General features: G+C 42.4%; 1 protein-coding gene across 1 annotated transcript; it reads left to right on the top strand.

The window, feature by feature from the left end:
• The first annotated feature begins 442 nt into the window (after positions 1-442).
• Positions 443-3,411, top strand: sox11a (SRY-box transcription factor 11a). Its single transcript, XM_079691790.1, has one exon. It carries the CDS (start codon positions 675-677, stop codon positions 1,761-1,763), a length of 1,089 nt encoding a protein of 362 aa, XP_079547916.1. The 5' UTR covers positions 443-674; the 3' UTR covers positions 1,764-3,411.
• The last annotated feature ends 13,468 nt before the right edge of the window (positions 3,412-16,879 follow it).

The following is a 16,879-nucleotide window of genomic DNA, read 5'->3' as shown; positions in this document are numbered from 1 at the left end:
CCTCTAAAGCCATTACCAGCTGCTAAAATGCATCCTTCTACAGCAGACAGGCAGGCGCACCGACGCATCCACGCGCCTGCAACAGTGTCCAAGCGCCACCTTCAGTTCCCAACCTGAGGGAGGGAGAAAAAAATGACATAGCCTACATCTTTTCCTCCAGACACATCTGCACAGAGCGTCTGCCTGAGGAAGCCAATGTGTTATTTCGTGTGTTTTTTTCTTCACTTTTAAAAATAAGACTATAGACCTGAGTCTTATGTGAGCTTTGGTGCGTGGTGTGTGTCTCAGGAGCGCAGAGTGCTAACTGTGTGTTTAATATGCCTGTCTCGCCCCGGCGTGTTGCCCCAGACACTGTGTACCACAAATCCCCACCTCCACTCCAATGAGAGCTCGGGAGGGGAGGAATAAAAGGGTTAGGGGGAGTCTTGGATGGAGTCTGCTGGGCGGAGTAGAAGGGAGCTGATTGGATGGCTGTGTGTGACGTAGTGGACGTGAAAAAGCTGATAACTAGTTAAGAAGGCAGTTTGTAACTCTGGAAAAAGAGTGCAGAGCTTGAGACTATACATAACGCAGTGGACGTGGAAGAACCGGCGCAACACTCAGAGCTGAGCCGTGTTGGCTGATAGACACGGGCAGGACAAGTCCGGACACAAAGTGACTTGAAACAGAGGACAATGGTGCAGCACACAGACAACAGCGAGACGGACGGGAGCATGTCTAGGGAGGCTACCGACTCCGAGGAGAGTGAATTTATGGCATGCAGCCCCGTGCCGATAAACCCGGACTGGTGCAAGACGGCAACCGGTCACATCAAGAGACCCATGAATGCATTTATGGTGTGGTCCAAAATCGAGAGGAGAAAGATTATGGAGCAGTCACCGGACATGCACAACGCGGAGATTTCCAAGCGACTGGGAAAGAGGTGGAAGATGCTCAAGGACAGCGAAAAGATCCCGTTTATCAGAGAAGCAGAGAGGCTGCGGCTAAAACACATGGCTGACTATCCCGACTACAAGTACAGACCCAAGAAAAAACCAAAGCTCGACAGTTCAAAATCATCAGCACCGTCTCCGGAGAAGTGCGGTAAAATTACAAAGACTCCCAGCAAGAAGTGTTCAAAGATAAAGACTAAGATTGGCTCCAAGTCTTCTCACAGCTACAGTGAGGACTGTGTGTTTCCCAGCTTCAAAGTTACAAAGATTGTGAAAAGTGAGCTCACCGATGAGGACGATGACGACGAGTACGAAGAGGACTACCGGATGGGGATTAAGGCGAGGGACGAGGAGAGGCTGAGGCCGTACAACGTAGCCAAAGTTCCCGCGAGCCCAACTTTGAGCTCCTCGGCCGAGTCCGAGGGCACGAGCATGTACGAAGAAGTGCGGAACAACAACAGACTGTTTTATAATATCAAAAACATTACCAAGCAGAGCACATTGCACGCTGCTTCTGTCTCACCAGCATCCTCCAGGTCGGTCTCTACATCCTCCTCCTCCTCCAGCAGCTCCTCTTCCGGCGAGGAAGCGGACGATTTGCTGTTTGACTTTAGTTTAAATTTCGCCCCCAGCGCCCCAGGCTCGGAGCTGGGCAACCCCAATTCAGGAAACCTCTCCCTGTCTCTTGTGGATAAGGACCTGGACTCTTTCAGTGAGGGCAGCCTGGGCTCTCACTTTGAATTCCCAGACTATTGCACGCCAGAACTCAGTGAGATGATTGCCGGGGACTGGCTGGAGGCGAACTTTTCCGACCTGGTCTTCACATACTGAATTGAGAAAAAAAAAAGTTCCTCTAGTAATAACAGAGAAGGGAGAAAGTAAATTATATATGTGTCCTGGTCAAGTTGTCCCCTAGCCCTGCCTCCTGTGGGTTTTCTGAAGGGTCCTGTAGGGTGGTGTAGGACCAGGAGGCGAGGTGAGGTTTGAGGAATGAGATGCTTATGAAGCTGGTAGCAAAAAAAAGCAAAGTCTGCAGACGTTTTTTTTCTGGCAGCATGACAGGGTTTTATGGATTTTTTCCCAGTAGGTCTGCATTTACTGTTCAGCTTAAACGGACCACAAAGGGAAAAATACGTGAACTTCTATGCATCTTATCCTCTTAAAAACAAAACTGCAGGGATATTAAAAACGGACTGTGGACTGACTCAAAGCAAATCTGTGAACTGACATTATGTTCAGGATGTTACTTTACAACGGTTTATGTAATTTCTAAATGCCGCAAATGTTTGTTTGTTTTTTGTAACTGATTCAGTTTACCTCCTGGTTTGGTAAATTAAGCAGCCTAAACCTCTGCAGACTACAGGTGTGGAGGAAACATTTTGATACATAACAGACCTCATCTTTTTAAAAGAAAAGTAAGATATTTTCAGGCATATTTTTGTACAGTTAAAAGGGAATGTTCTTACTGTGCTTTCAGTGAGTTTCAGGCACTTCTTCCCTTTATCATTTGTTTTTAGCATGCAAGGGAGTCCTGGTTTTAAGGATTAAGTTAAATTAAAACTTGCATCAAAAATGCCTTGTGATTTCAAACTAGGTTTTGTACAGTTGTAGAGCAGATTTGTTGAGTATTTGTAGACGATACAATGGCATCATGGGGAACACATACCTCAGAGCTGGAAATAGTTTCAAGATTGTATATGTACTGTAATATAGTAAAGTTAGGAGTTTATGTATATCATACTCGTGATATGTGGATGGGTCCCAATCGCAGGTGTGAAACTGGATTTTGGTATTTTTTATGGCACATACTGTTTTCCCCCTCTCATTTTTTTGTGCAATATATACTCTTAAGATTCAGACCATCAACAATTGTAGCAAGTGATGGAAAAACAGACTTGTGCACTGTCAACATCATTTCATGTTATGATGCTGAAGCCTGTCCAGGCAGAAAAATAAACAAATCAGCTGGAACTGATGCAAAACAATATAATATGGCCTCATGGTGTGATGCATACTATATAAACAGATTGATTATCACGATTTGAATGTAATTTGACACATAATGGGCATATCTGACTCCAAACAGAATCTGACTGTAAATTAGGGAAAACAGAGTTCTGCAGAAGGGCATAGTCTGATCCAGTGGTGGTCTGGCATTAGTTTGACAAGCAAGCAAAAAAGAACATTCCATAGTCCTGTTTCATGAAATGAAACTTTATTTTAAAACTGAAGACTGCCTTCTTTTTTTAAAACATTAACCATAAACCTGTATTTTTTATTTCTTGCACTTAAAAAAAGCAGATATTGTTTATTTTTATGTGGGTCTTGGGACATATGAAGTCTGTTTGATAAAAAGGTTTTGGAATATGACTTAATTATTACCAAGACATTTTGTTGGAAGTTCTAGGCAGTAGTTACTTCACATTCCAAGTGTGAAACTGTCTTTGACTCATCTTTAATAAATAAGTACCTACCACCATCGACTGTCCTTTCAGTTTGTGAATATATGTACACAAATGTGTTATTTGTTACGTTTGCAAAGGATGTGATGACAGATTGATGCCTATTTTGTATGTAGGCAGATCATCTGTATTGGATTGGCTCAAACTAACATGTGAATTCACATTTAATAAAAAGGAAAAAAAGGAAACTTTTAAACTGCAGTGTGGAGGTGCTTTACTGACCCTGTTTTCACTGAACTTTCTTTCCCAACGCCTCCTTTAAAACGGACACTACAGCTTTAAGAAATTGAATTCCCCGCTCCGCCGTGCTGAGCGATGTGATTGGTGGGCTTGGTGGTCCCCTTGGAGACGGAGCTGGAAACAGGAGCCGCCCTTCGCAGTGTGTGGGAGCTCTCAGTCTGTCTGGCTTCCATTCAGAAAAGTAGCACTCTGCCCGGCACAGAACGGCGTGAGTGCTGTGTGAACAGAGGGCTGAAACCAATTCTAAATGTGACATATGTTCACTGATAAACATCAGAACTTGTTCCAAACGGATACTGTTTAATCAATGAAAATGTGTAGATTCTTCTTCAGAAACATAACTTAAATGTGAAAAATAACTGAAGATAGTCCACTAATTATTTATGTCAGTAGGGAACAGGGGTAGTAGGGCAGTTTGAATAGTAATGTTGCCTAAAGTAATGATTCCAGTGGTTGCCGGTCGCACGCCGTGCGTACAGCTTGTCTCTCTCATCGCTTAGTGCCGCTTAGTGCCTCATTTGCACTTGGGATTTCAGTTAAATAAAAGTAAATAGCTAGTAGGTCACAAAACAAGTAGGGAAGCAATAATGGAGGCCAAGGAGTATGACATTTTATAAAGAAAAACATAAACATTTGTCAAATATATGATGAAAAGCATAAAGGATTATGTTCTTTATGCTTTTATATTATTGTCTACAATAACCATTTCTGCACCACCGGACCTGAAAGTGTAATGACACAGACTGAGCTACAATGATGTTGTCATAGGCACAACTGCAGCTACTGTTTGTAAGTACTCTTATATGAAGGTGGTTTATGTATTTAAAAAAAAAAGATGAACTATAACACAGCACATCCCAGCCACATATGATGTCATGTAAAATACAATTAGCCTAGCAAACCATTAATTTAAAGTGATAACATCTTCACAGTCTCGCCCCCAGGGAAGCACAGCAGATGCAGCCTTTTGTCTCCTCTGAGGCCCAGTTAGAAAGACCCACCTTTAACAGATTGCATATAGAGAACCAGAGGCCTTGGCCACGGAGAGATTTGTGTTCATTACAGCAATAGAATCTAATGATGAATATTTGCCATGCATGGCTGCACAGGTACTAGCCCCCCCATTAAGTCGGTTTGCAAATCTGTAATAAAACATTTATCTAGCTATTACTTTACCTGACCTATTGGTCAAAGTTGCTAATGGGTTCTAGGGCTATTCCCAATAGAATCTCAACATTGATTTTGTGTTCCTCTGAAATATCTGCTCAGGGCTAATGCCACCGGTACATGTTGAAATGAAATTAGTGACCCGTTGAAATGTCCTTCTATTTCCTCCTTAAATAAATAAATGGAAATCTAGAATGCTCCGGAGACGCTGAGTGAGATAGCGTGGATTCAGCGAGGGGGATATTGTGGCGACAAAAGAAAGTAATTTTCCAATCCCTTGAGTGTTTAAATCATTCATAGAACCCAGGATGTCACAGTCAAATGCTTTACGTGACACCTATACAAAGACCCCTGCCACAGACCTGAAGAGTGGAGGTTGATCTCTCGCTTTGCAAGTTGCTTAAATTGGACATCTAAAATATGCCAATGCTATCTGTGCTCAAAGATAAAATTCCTATGTGACCGGTCGCTGTCTAAGTCTACTGATGTTAAATCCAGTAATAATAAGACCTGTTATGTGTTTTTTTTTCCGCCGCACTGAATCTCACCCAGTGAGCTCAGTTGCATTACATCATTGCTTAGCTTATGCCGCTGCGCAGTAAGATTCCATGTTGTGTCATCGCTGATCCACGTGTGCTCCTCTTCTCCCAGTGGGAGGCTGTCTAATATTGCTCTGGGAATACTGATATGTTCTCTACGATGCTGGAGGTTTCATAACAACAATAACAGCACCACTTGCCTAAATTTAAACCGGTTTACTGTCTGTTAATTGACTAGTGGGCAGGATTTATGGTATCTGCTCCAGATCTCTTGTCTGGAATTGGGACGGTGTTGACACCCCTCTCTCCTGCTCTGGAACAAGCTTGTCATGCTGTTAGGCACTGCCAGTGACAAGGTACTGAGATGACACATGGGCAATTGGTCCCTTGTGCAATAGTGAGGCCAGCGCTATGATCCAAACAGGTAAAGAAAATCTATTCGGCTATAAATACAATTTATTATCCTATGAATCCAGAAAACATGTTTAATTCTAGGATACCCTTTCTAGAAATATAAGATATAATGATCATATAAGTATGAATTCCTATAATGTTGTGTAGGGCAAATGTGTCTGTAAAATTGCCTGCAACAGTCAAGCCCCTGTGTCCTCTGCTCCAGTCTTGGCCTGGGGCGACTCCTGCTGCTGTTGATGGCTATCCATTTGCTCTGCCCTCCCAGTGTATGGGAGGGAAACAGAGAGGGAGCATCGGCCCCATCTGCTGCACTGATATTTACTATCCCTTCAAATTTGAGAGAAGGAGGGGTGGCGAAGGCCCAATTCCCTCATGGTGTTTTAGCACTCTGGCAGATGCACACACACTAGAAGGAAGTAAATGAGAGTAAAAGAAGAGGGCAAATGGATGGAGTGGAAAAGTGGTGCCTATAAAACAGAGTTAAACTTTGATTTAACTTGATGTGGCTTGGATATAAAAAAAAAAGGCGGTGTAACAGATAATAAGTGTGTAGCTGGAGGCAAGTAACCCACACAGTCTGGGGCTGCCTAATTTCCCATTCACAACTTCATTGTAGTGTTTCATTATTTAGCAAAGGCAATGAGACATTGAAAAGGAGTTTGGGTGAGTCGCTGTGCTGAAAGCAGACACAGCGGGTTGTCCCGAGCAGTTTAAACTGGTGGTGCTTTTGTCTCGTCGACACAGAAACAAACAGTTCAATCACTCCTCCCAGAATATGTTCTGACACGTGGTAAGATCTCACTGGGAGAAGGTCACTTTTTTTGTGGGGAGCTGCCGGAGGTCGCGCATCAGTCATGTGAATGATCTGTTAAGAGGGCAGGTACTCAGTTGCACACCTGCTTCTTTTTTCAATCCCAACTCTAGAGTATTGTTTTAAATGAATGGAGTTTCCTGGGTGATATTTTGCAAGTGTGGGGTTCAATATGTGCTATGTGCACCACTCAATGTTTGAGAGAAAATAAATTCAGCCCTTTCGATTTGAAAAATGCCACAATAATGGGCTCAGTGTAATTAGATCCAACTTGAAATGACATCTAGCTCTGTTTAGAGAGCAATCCCGCAAGTTGGTTGGCCTGATTGCGGTCAGTTTAGGATTTACATAACCTTGTTTGGAATTAATTGTGCCTGTATGCCAGATATTTATCTTAGAGCTTTACAGCAGCTGCAGGAGGGAGTCCCTTGCTCTTTCCAATAAGAAAAGAGGGCATAATCCTACTATATTAGTCCAACAGGGTCATAATGGGTCATAATATACGCAGCGTGTTAGAAGTAAATCACATTTTAATCCACATTAGAGTATGATGGTGTGTGTTTTTATCAAGTCGCAATCATTTTGTTTAGTTTTATAGCCTCAGATAATCCGGTGGTCCATATGTGTTTATATGCGGTTGTTGACCAGATAATGGTGTTGCCCTCTAATCAAATGGAGTGTATTATGGCATATTATTAGAGCGCACTGCTTTCTTATTGCATGTGTGTAGCTGCTGAGGAATAGTCTGTTTGGCTTTTTGCCCAGATGCATGGATTTAAGAGCAGCATTACCCCCTCCCCCGTTTTTTTGGAGTCAGGGATTTTGCATGTGTGAGTCTGTGTATGTGGCTGTTTGTTTGTAAGCTTATATAATTTGTTTGTTTTGGGGGGCTATCGGGTATTTATCATAGACCAGTATACTGTTTCTAACCATTGTGTGCTGGTTCTGATAAAAGCACAGACACACCATGGTATAGTAGTTGTAATACAACTCAGTTAAGGAGAATGGCTTTACTCCTCTGCAAGTCTTCAATTTAATGATACCAACAACAGACATTCATGACCCCCTGCCTCCCCACCCCAGGATTAAAGTCAGACAGTAATCTAGATTCAAACTGCAGCTCAGGGGGGAGCCCATGCAATTTCCCCCTAAAGCTAGAGCAGAGCCAGCAGTTGGTCATTCATATGCATCTGAAATCTAATACTCTGCTGCTGTGCCCCTCCGTGGCCCCACCTTTCCTGACTCACCAGTGAACCTCGACTCCTCCAATGCACCCTGACCATTATGCTGTTTTTTCTCCCTCGATCTCTCTCACTCTTTCTTGCCCTCCCCCTCTCTCCCTCCATTTGCATGTAACCCAGGTTACACTGTCAGGGTACCCCCCTCACAGTTAGACTCGACGCAGGGTCTCATTTGATAGTCTTTGCTGCTTCAGTAAATAATTAGCACACTGAATCCTCTGGGGCCCTATGCAGGAAGCATGGCTGGCTTACCAGGGGGGCTAAGGTTCTAATGATTGCTATCCTGCAAGGTTTTTGATAGCGGGCCCCCTGCCTCCTACTCAACACTGTCTACGTGAAAAAAATATTGCACACACTCTTCTAGAATTAATTATGAATGTGAATGGGGAAAAGCTAAACAGAGTTGATTTCATTTGTGATATTTTTCAGCTTTAGTGTAATAAAATGCTCTGTTTTTGGCTCTGTGAGTTTGTGCAAGCTGATGAGAGAATAATTCTTGAAAACAGATGTTTTTAGGTGCTTTGTTGAAGTAAATGCGATTATGTGCTGCAATCAGTCAAGTTGAAATGCTGATATACTTTTCTAGTCACTGAGAGAGTCAAACATATTGTAACGCCAACATCCTGTGTAATGCATTATAGTGGATGTTCAGCAGTCAAATAAAACATTTATTTGAAATCATAGTATCAGTGTCAAACTTCACTCTACTGAATACATGTTATTCTGGCAAAGCAATACATTTTTTACCAAACCAGAAACAATTGCCAGATGTGTATGTGACCTCACTAATTAGTAAAGGAGACACTTAGACAAAGTAATGTGCTCTCAGAGTTGCCTATATAAAAAAGCATCTCCTGCCAAACAATCCATTAACTGCATGCAGATTTGTTCTGACCAACTATAGATGCATAGACTTCACATGTTATTGTAAGAGATGGAGCGACTAAATGAAAATGTGCCAGGAGCTGAGTGGGACTTAAAAACCCCTCCTCCCCTTATGCCCTCCGGTGCATGTTGAACCCAAAAAAAAAAGGGCAAACTGAATCACGCTACTGAATAATTCATAAGTATATGGATGAACAATTCATATGCATCATGCTGAATCTATATCCACTATGGAGCGTTGTTCATGAAAAATACAGCACACCAAAAGCTACAACTTAAAGCCTGTTGGGGCACAAGTAAGTCAATCTGTATTTCTGGGAGTTAAGTACACATTTTGCAGCTCCCATCTTTTCCCAGCAGGGCCTGTAGGTTGATTTTATTGTCTGCCCTGCATTCTCACTTTGAGGCCTAAACCAGAGGAACATGTGGCCGGGTCAAGGCGACAAGCAAGACAGTGTAGCCACATATTTTACGCACTACTGCCACATATGCGGCACACAGCCTCTGTGGGAGGTTCTGGGTGGTTGTAGATTGTTTGTAGCTGGTGGGGAATGGAGCTATAGTGTCTGAGGAGATGTGACATGTAGCCCCACTCTTCACCACTGATGCACACACACACTGGTGACACACACACACACACACACACACACACACACACACACACACACACACACACACACACACACACACACACACACACACACACACACACACACACACACACACACACACACACACACACACACACACACACACACACACACACACACACACACACACACACACACACACACACACACACACACACACACACACACACACACACACACACACGCGCCTTCTCTCTCTGCTTCTCTCCTGGCTGGTCAGAGTTATTCATTTTGTTGAGCACCTCAGCCGCCAGCAGAGCAATGCTGTCACTGGGTCATTACAAATACCCACAGGCGGTTGTGAATGTCCTCACAGATACAGGAGACAAATGTGAGCCTGCATGCTGCTGCTTGAGTGCTGCAGTTTGATGGTGTTCTGTATGACCTACATTTCCCTCCGTCACATATTTCATATTGGACCTGATGAAATCACGGATCGCTAATCCGAGACCCTACAGAATATCGCTCATACATTATACAACTAAAATACACAGACGTTCTGTACCAGAGTTAATTTCACATATACAAACACATTTGAGTTTACTTTAAGAAACAATTTTATCGTATTACCTGTTAAATTGTATTTTATGTTGTTTAAGACACATAAAGAAAATATATTTCCCATAATCATTCATTTTTTTACTTTTGTTCATTATGTCTACTTGGATTAGCAATCCTGTTATACATGTTAGGAGGTATTGCTGCCAAGAACGGCAGATTGTAAATACTTTTAAATTCTCCTGTGGGAAGGTCAATGTATATAAACTCTGGGATTCTTTTTCAGACTATAAATTAATTATTTAATATCTTAATAAACTACTCAAGAACATAAGGAAGCATCGGGTAGTGCAGTAGCTAAAGAAAATAGGTTCCTGGTTGCATTGGGCCTCCTTCAGCGTTAAATATGTGTAACTGATATCCTTTTTATACACACCTCATTTAAGACATACATTCAACCATTTATTCTGCATTAAATCCTTCACATCAGACTCTTAATCAAAATACTTGGTCATTGCTGCTCCCCCAGACCCAGTCTTGAAGCTGTGCCTCCGTACAGTCTGTATGTGGCTCACCTCTGCGGCACGACGGTCATACGCCATTTCTGCGAAGTGATGAGATGAGGGACACAACTGTGATCAAAAGAGGACCGCTCATTGATTTTCAAAACCACACATTATGTTGCAAATATATTTCAAAGGGAACAGCCTGCACGGCCTCTATGATATGCTCAGCATGATTTAAACATGCTTCAGCCATGTTTAAGCCTCAAGCCAACACATTTTAACTCTTAGTAACGAGGTGTTACGGCCTCCGTGCCTGCACATGGGAGCCACTGAGGTAAAAAATCTAATGTGTATAAAGGGAAGAAGAGGAAGGAATTGTTCCACTGTGAATTGATGAATTATTAAACTCCTCTTTATATAATTCTTAATTAGAAAGGGTAATCTTATAATTAACATGAAGAGCATCTGGCTGGCACGGTATATCACTGAAACCCATAATCCCACTTCTAGTATTACTGTGCGCTGAAAGTTCCCCTCTCATAAAAACTCACTAATAATCCCATTAGGTCTTACTACAGTAACTATACTCATCTTTTAAGCGCCAGCCTCAACCGTGTAATTGGTGTGCATTTAAAGCAATTTGGTCAGTGGCGACGGAAACCTGCTTACTGCTGAAAAGTTAATGACACTGAAAGCCAATACTATACCCCAACCACTTAGTCCCACCGTTTGACAGCATTTGTCATTACACAGTTCCTTACTCAAAAACTGGATTTTACATTTCCCACGTTTGCTCTGAACGCTACAAAGGCAAGCATGCAAAAAATGAGAGAAAAACGTTTAACTTTATGTCAGGGTCTTGCCGTTCATGGATTATTACGCTGCAAGACCCTAACAGAGACTGCAGAGACTTGTTGTCCACGAGGGTAATAACGGTGAGGAATAGAGTGAGAGCGGTAACAAAGATGTTGTTCAAATTGTGTTTAAAGTGAGATACAAGGCATCAAAGTGACTGAGTGGTCGCAATATCAGATGTAGTTGTTTTTGTCCAATTTCAATCAGGCAGCCGGCTTGTTCCTGTCATGACAGAGTCCCCTAGCACATTGGAATTGCGTGACTGATATCTCATACACTAGATTTCTCCCTTCAGAGCAACCTAGAATCCAACCTGCCCAACCCTACCACCCACACACACACTTCCTCACTCTGCTCCTGCAACCCCCACCTCATCCATCCAAACTAAACCACCTTTATGACCATATTTCTGTAAAGTCCGCTGCCTTGATTTGCTTTGGCATTCCTGTCCGTATTCATCCAGTGGGGCTGTGAGTTGGAATAATTAGGAGAACGCCATAAGGCCCCTGCCTCCTGACAAGTGATCAACAAACAATGATTTATGAGGCCATCTTGTATCAGGGGATGACCATTGATTTAAACACACAAAGAAAACACACATGCATGGACACACACGCACAGACGCAGATGACCATACGCATAAATCAGATTCAACGTCTCTCCATTTTCAGGTGGTGTTGTTTTATGCTGACCTATCCTATTCATCATTCACTTTAATAAACAAGAAAACTGATAAGCCCTCAGCTTGATATGGATTTGACGAGTGATCTGACTAGGAATGTTGTCCACTGTTCTGAATCCCTTGAATGCTTGAACGAAGCTTCTGCAAATCAATGTTGTCGTTCTTTTACTTCATAGCTGCTGATTCCACATATTTTCTAGCTGTTGTTTTAAGTATTGATTGTCACAGAGGCCTGGATGATACACGACAACGATACAATGTCTCTGTCCTCACGTTCGGAAAGAGTCTAGTATATCACTTTGGCCTGTCTGTGCTTTTGTATGCCTAGGTACGTTTTCTTGACAGACAACATGCACACTGTGTTTTATTACCTCCGCCAGCTGCAGGGTCATTACACATTGCTCTTCCTGTGAAATCGTAGGATCATATTTCCATGTCTACTGGAAAACGGCGGCTTCAGATACTGATTAATGAGTAATGAAATGGCTTTTAGTTATTACACAGGATGAAAATATTAATATGAGAGATGCTGAGTGAGAAGAAGGGCGCCTTTATTATGTTACAGGTCTGTTCCATCATCTCATAGATCTGTCATAGGTTCACGCCGTCAAAGAGATTAAGAAGCTATATTAGTCATCAAACGCTAAGTGATCCTGCTCCTATTAGTATGAGCGCAGGCTGTCATCATCATATAAAACTCCTTTTAGCACTCAATAAATCCAAGTCTGCATTCATATTGTGCCTATTATATGCTGCCCTTGGCAAAATGTCCCAAATAGTTTACTTAAAAGTCAATAAGAAATGCGTTTAATTGATATTAATTCAATCATTTAGTGCTAGCATGCATAGCTATGGGAACTGATTATCTACAAGTATACAAGAGCCTTAGAGACATAAGACAATGCGGGATGAACTCTGCATTATTGTCTTTCCTTACCACAGATTGATCGCCACTGCAGTCCTGTCGATATGTGTTTAAACATGGCGTTAATAAGGTGACTGGACTGACTGTCTATACCACAATCGCGCAGAGCATGATGATGCAGAAGTGTATGTTTGAGAGACTTCACAAGCCTACAGGCCAAATGCCGTCTTTCATCCTTTCTCCTCCTCCTCTTCCTTCGCTCTAGGATGATATGAATGGGCACCATTATGGTCATTGCAATTACACTGCTGTTAGTGATTGTTGTTGGTCAGAGGCAGCATATCAAAAGGAGTGGATCTATATTGATTAACTGCCAGTGTAAGGGAATGACCAAGTCGGGCTCTCACACAGTGGCAGAACCTGTGATTGACTCCTCCTCTGCTTTAACGTGCACTGTGGCGCTGGAATAATTGAGCATGCGGCATGAATCCAGTATTAGAGATTCACGTATCTCACCCCACCTCTTCCTCTCAGTGCTCACTTTCAGCTGGCGGATGATTGAAAGGCCTCTGGTGTCTTCCTGCTTTACGTGGATAAGCAGTTGTCATAGAGGAACATCAATACTTGAATGGATAGACAGTTTTATCCATTGATTAAACACTGAGCAAATGCAAGAGTGCCCTCGAAAATACCGACGTCCATGCCAGTAACTATCCCTCCTCCATTTTTGTGATTTAAGGCACATTTGTGCAATGATCTCTAAGTGCGGTGTCATTCACTTGCCTTGCCATATTTGCTAGCTTAATCGATAACTTAATTGGAACTGCGCAACATGTGGATGGAGAACCACGGCGGGTATAAAGCAATGTTTTATATTGTTGCATGAGGTCAAGCCCATGTTTCTCCTGCTCAGAGAATTTGTTCGGAAATAGCCCCATCAACATTGATGAAGCAATGAGAAATGGGAATTATGGTTTGACAGGTCAAAAATTGCCACTTTGCCACAGAATTAGAATCAATCACAATGTTCCTCATTTTACATTGTAAAGTCAACTGTATTGTTGGTCATAAGTCACGTCTTACAACAGTCTTAACATAGGAATACTGCATATTTCTCCATTTAATATGTTTTGTTTTAATCAGATTATACCCCAGTGCTCCAATTCAAATACGAGTTTGTATACTACTAGAAGATTATTTTTCTATGTTTTTATGCAGAAAAAACTAGCAAAAACGAAATATTCTGATTGTTTTGACCATATTCATGCTGCATATATATAATTAATAAGGCAAAGTATCTGATTGACACATGGGTCTCTTGGAGCGCCTGGTCAAATAGGGCTGTTATTATGGTAGGGATTTCATTCAGATGATCATTAGACAATCAAATGAGAATAATCGGCCAGGATCTCAATTAGGTGGGAGCCAATTCTCCTGGTGCGCCGATGGCCTTTCAGAGAAGTACAGAGCCTTACCAGGTGTGTTGCTCTTACACTGATTGCTCGTTTATGCCCGGGAGATCTCAGGATGCGTCAATGCCCTTTATGATGGCAGAGGAAAATGCCAGTGGGGAAAAGTATTGTGCATGAATATGGAGAGGAAAGGGTAAAAAAAGCACAATTGTTTTCTGCATTTCATTCATGGCTTTCGTCATTGAGAATCTCCCAGTAAACATCTTTACTTATCACACCATTTGCTCTATGTATTATATTCTATTATGTGTATTTTATACTGGATATCTATTGAAAAAGGCCATATTGGAAGTCACATCTTATCAGACATAATTTCACATGCTCTTTAGTTTAGTTATTTTATATACCAGCTACCGAAGCCAAAAGTAACAAAAATGCCCTTTAACAGTCTGAAGCATGTTGTTTTCAAGGGCGTCCTTTTGCTCGGTCCTAGGCCAAAACAGCGGTGGCTGTTGCCCTCAGCATTAACCCATGCTGGCTCCTAGAGGTTAAAACCTCTCTCTTGATTTATAGCAGCCAGTGGACACAGCGACCATTACAAATATGTAAATGTGGGCTGTTTGTAAAGAGAGAAAGGTGCATGAACCCAGAGACAGACCACCCACTCTCTCTGCCTTAAACACTCTCCATGGCCATGGCTCACAAATCAGGGGGGAGCTTTCATTTGGGGAAGGTCACAGACCTTTTTATCACCTCCTTAAGACACCCTTTGGAGCCATCTCTTATGTTGCACAACTGCATGCTGCGTATCCCTTTGGTGCATTACTATTGGACATGAGCCCCAAAACAATGAGTAATTGCTTTTTCTAAATGAAAATGTGGCAAAGAAGCATTTTTCAACATCTGTCATGCTACCCCTTTATGTTTAAAGTTACATTAGGCTGCTTATATTAAAATTCTTCCATGCCACTAATCATCTCAGGGTTTACATTTACCCCCCAAACAGTGCACACACAAGGTTTGAGTATCCTTGACATCTGCCTTTTGGCTCAAATGTGATGGATGGATTAAATGTCACCTATGCCCTGGGTGTTTCCGTCAGTTTCTGTATGGGCGTTGTTGTGTATGCACTTGTGTTGTTTGTTTCCGTCAGATGTTAGTGTTGTGTCTGTCAGTCTTGCCCGTGACTCTGCCTCTCTTGTCCCGACGTGCTCTGCTGCATCCTGCGGCATTTGGCACCCTCTCAAGTCCCCTCCTCCTTTTCTACACACACACACACACACACACACACACACACACACACACACACACACACACACACACACACACACACACAGACACACAGACACACAGACACACAGACACACAGACACACACACACACACACACACACACACACACACACACACGCGCACGCACACACACGCGCACGCACACACACGTACACGCACAAACCTCCACAATTAGCCAAGATAAGCTGGGGTTCTGTGACTTCCTGCAGATTCCCCTTCAGATAAGGGAGAACAATTTAAAAGCACTGCACAGACAGAGGCCAGGCTTTAAAAGCAGCCTTTCTGGAAGCTTAAGGAAGAGAAATACACATACAAAAAACCGAACTGCCAGGCTCCTGTCTGTCGACGTGATGATTGGCCTCAGCATCATCCTGTCATACTATATTACTTTTGGTTTCTGCACACCTCAATAGCGCTCTTTGCTGAAACTCATTTATCACATAGCAGGGGATGGACACCATCGTATCAGGGGATGTTCCTGAAAGTGTGACAACCTACTGTTTTGGAAAGGAGCAGACAGTGCTTATTTGAGTCTCTGCACTATACATGATTTATGTACAATGTAGTAGCCTGATGGAGGGTTTGACATGCATACTGTACAATGCTCACAAAACTCAATGTATGTGATTAAGAGTTAGTGGAATTGTAAGAACATTGTTTGCCTCATCTAAATATTATTTCATTTGATCATTCTTTTTTGATAGCCCACCTCAGCTATGTGTATTTTTAGAAGACTAGGAGTTACTGAGACTAGCCTTAGATGTGGTAACATCTGCTTAGTGAGGGACATGATGATTAAAGGTATAATATGAAACTTTACAGCAATAAAATGTAAAAAAAAATAAAACAATTATAGACTATATATTGCTGCTGACATCAAAAACACTTAGTTTTCCGAAAATGTAGGAAAACTTTTCTTTAAATAATTGAACACTGTCATTGTTGGTAGTGTTTTTATTTATGGTCAGATACTTGCGTTTACTTATTTTTAACATGTCTTTACCTTGAGCCATGCTATGTCCAATTGTAGTGCACAGGGCCGTCCCTCCCTACAGGCTGATCATGCAGACTGCGTGGGGCCTCACCTCGCGGAGGGGGCCTCATCTTGCGGAGCGGGCCTCATCTTGTGGAGTGTGCCTCAACTGAGCCGAAAATGCGGCGCACTTAGTGTGGTGCGGCAAGGTTTCGCCGCTGCGAGGCTCCAATAGCACCCCGTCCCCCGTCGACGCTCGCGAAACAGAGGGCTTCATCATATAACTTTGCATGGGGCCTCATGTTGGCCAGGGACGGCCCTGGTAGTACAGTACACCAACACACTCTTGTTATTGTATTCAATGAGAGATCTTTAATGGCAGAAAATTATGTTTAGTGCGTTCAAGGACTACATTCCTTTATTTTTGAAACCTAAGCATATTGTCGTTTTTGTGT

This window comes from Notothenia rossii (assembly GCF_949606895.1).
Source record: "Notothenia rossii genome assembly, chromosome: 7".
Classification (NCBI taxonomy): Eukaryota; Metazoa; Chordata; class Actinopteri; order Perciformes; family Nototheniidae; genus Notothenia; species Notothenia rossii.
This window is presented reverse-complemented; position numbering and strand designations above follow the sequence as displayed.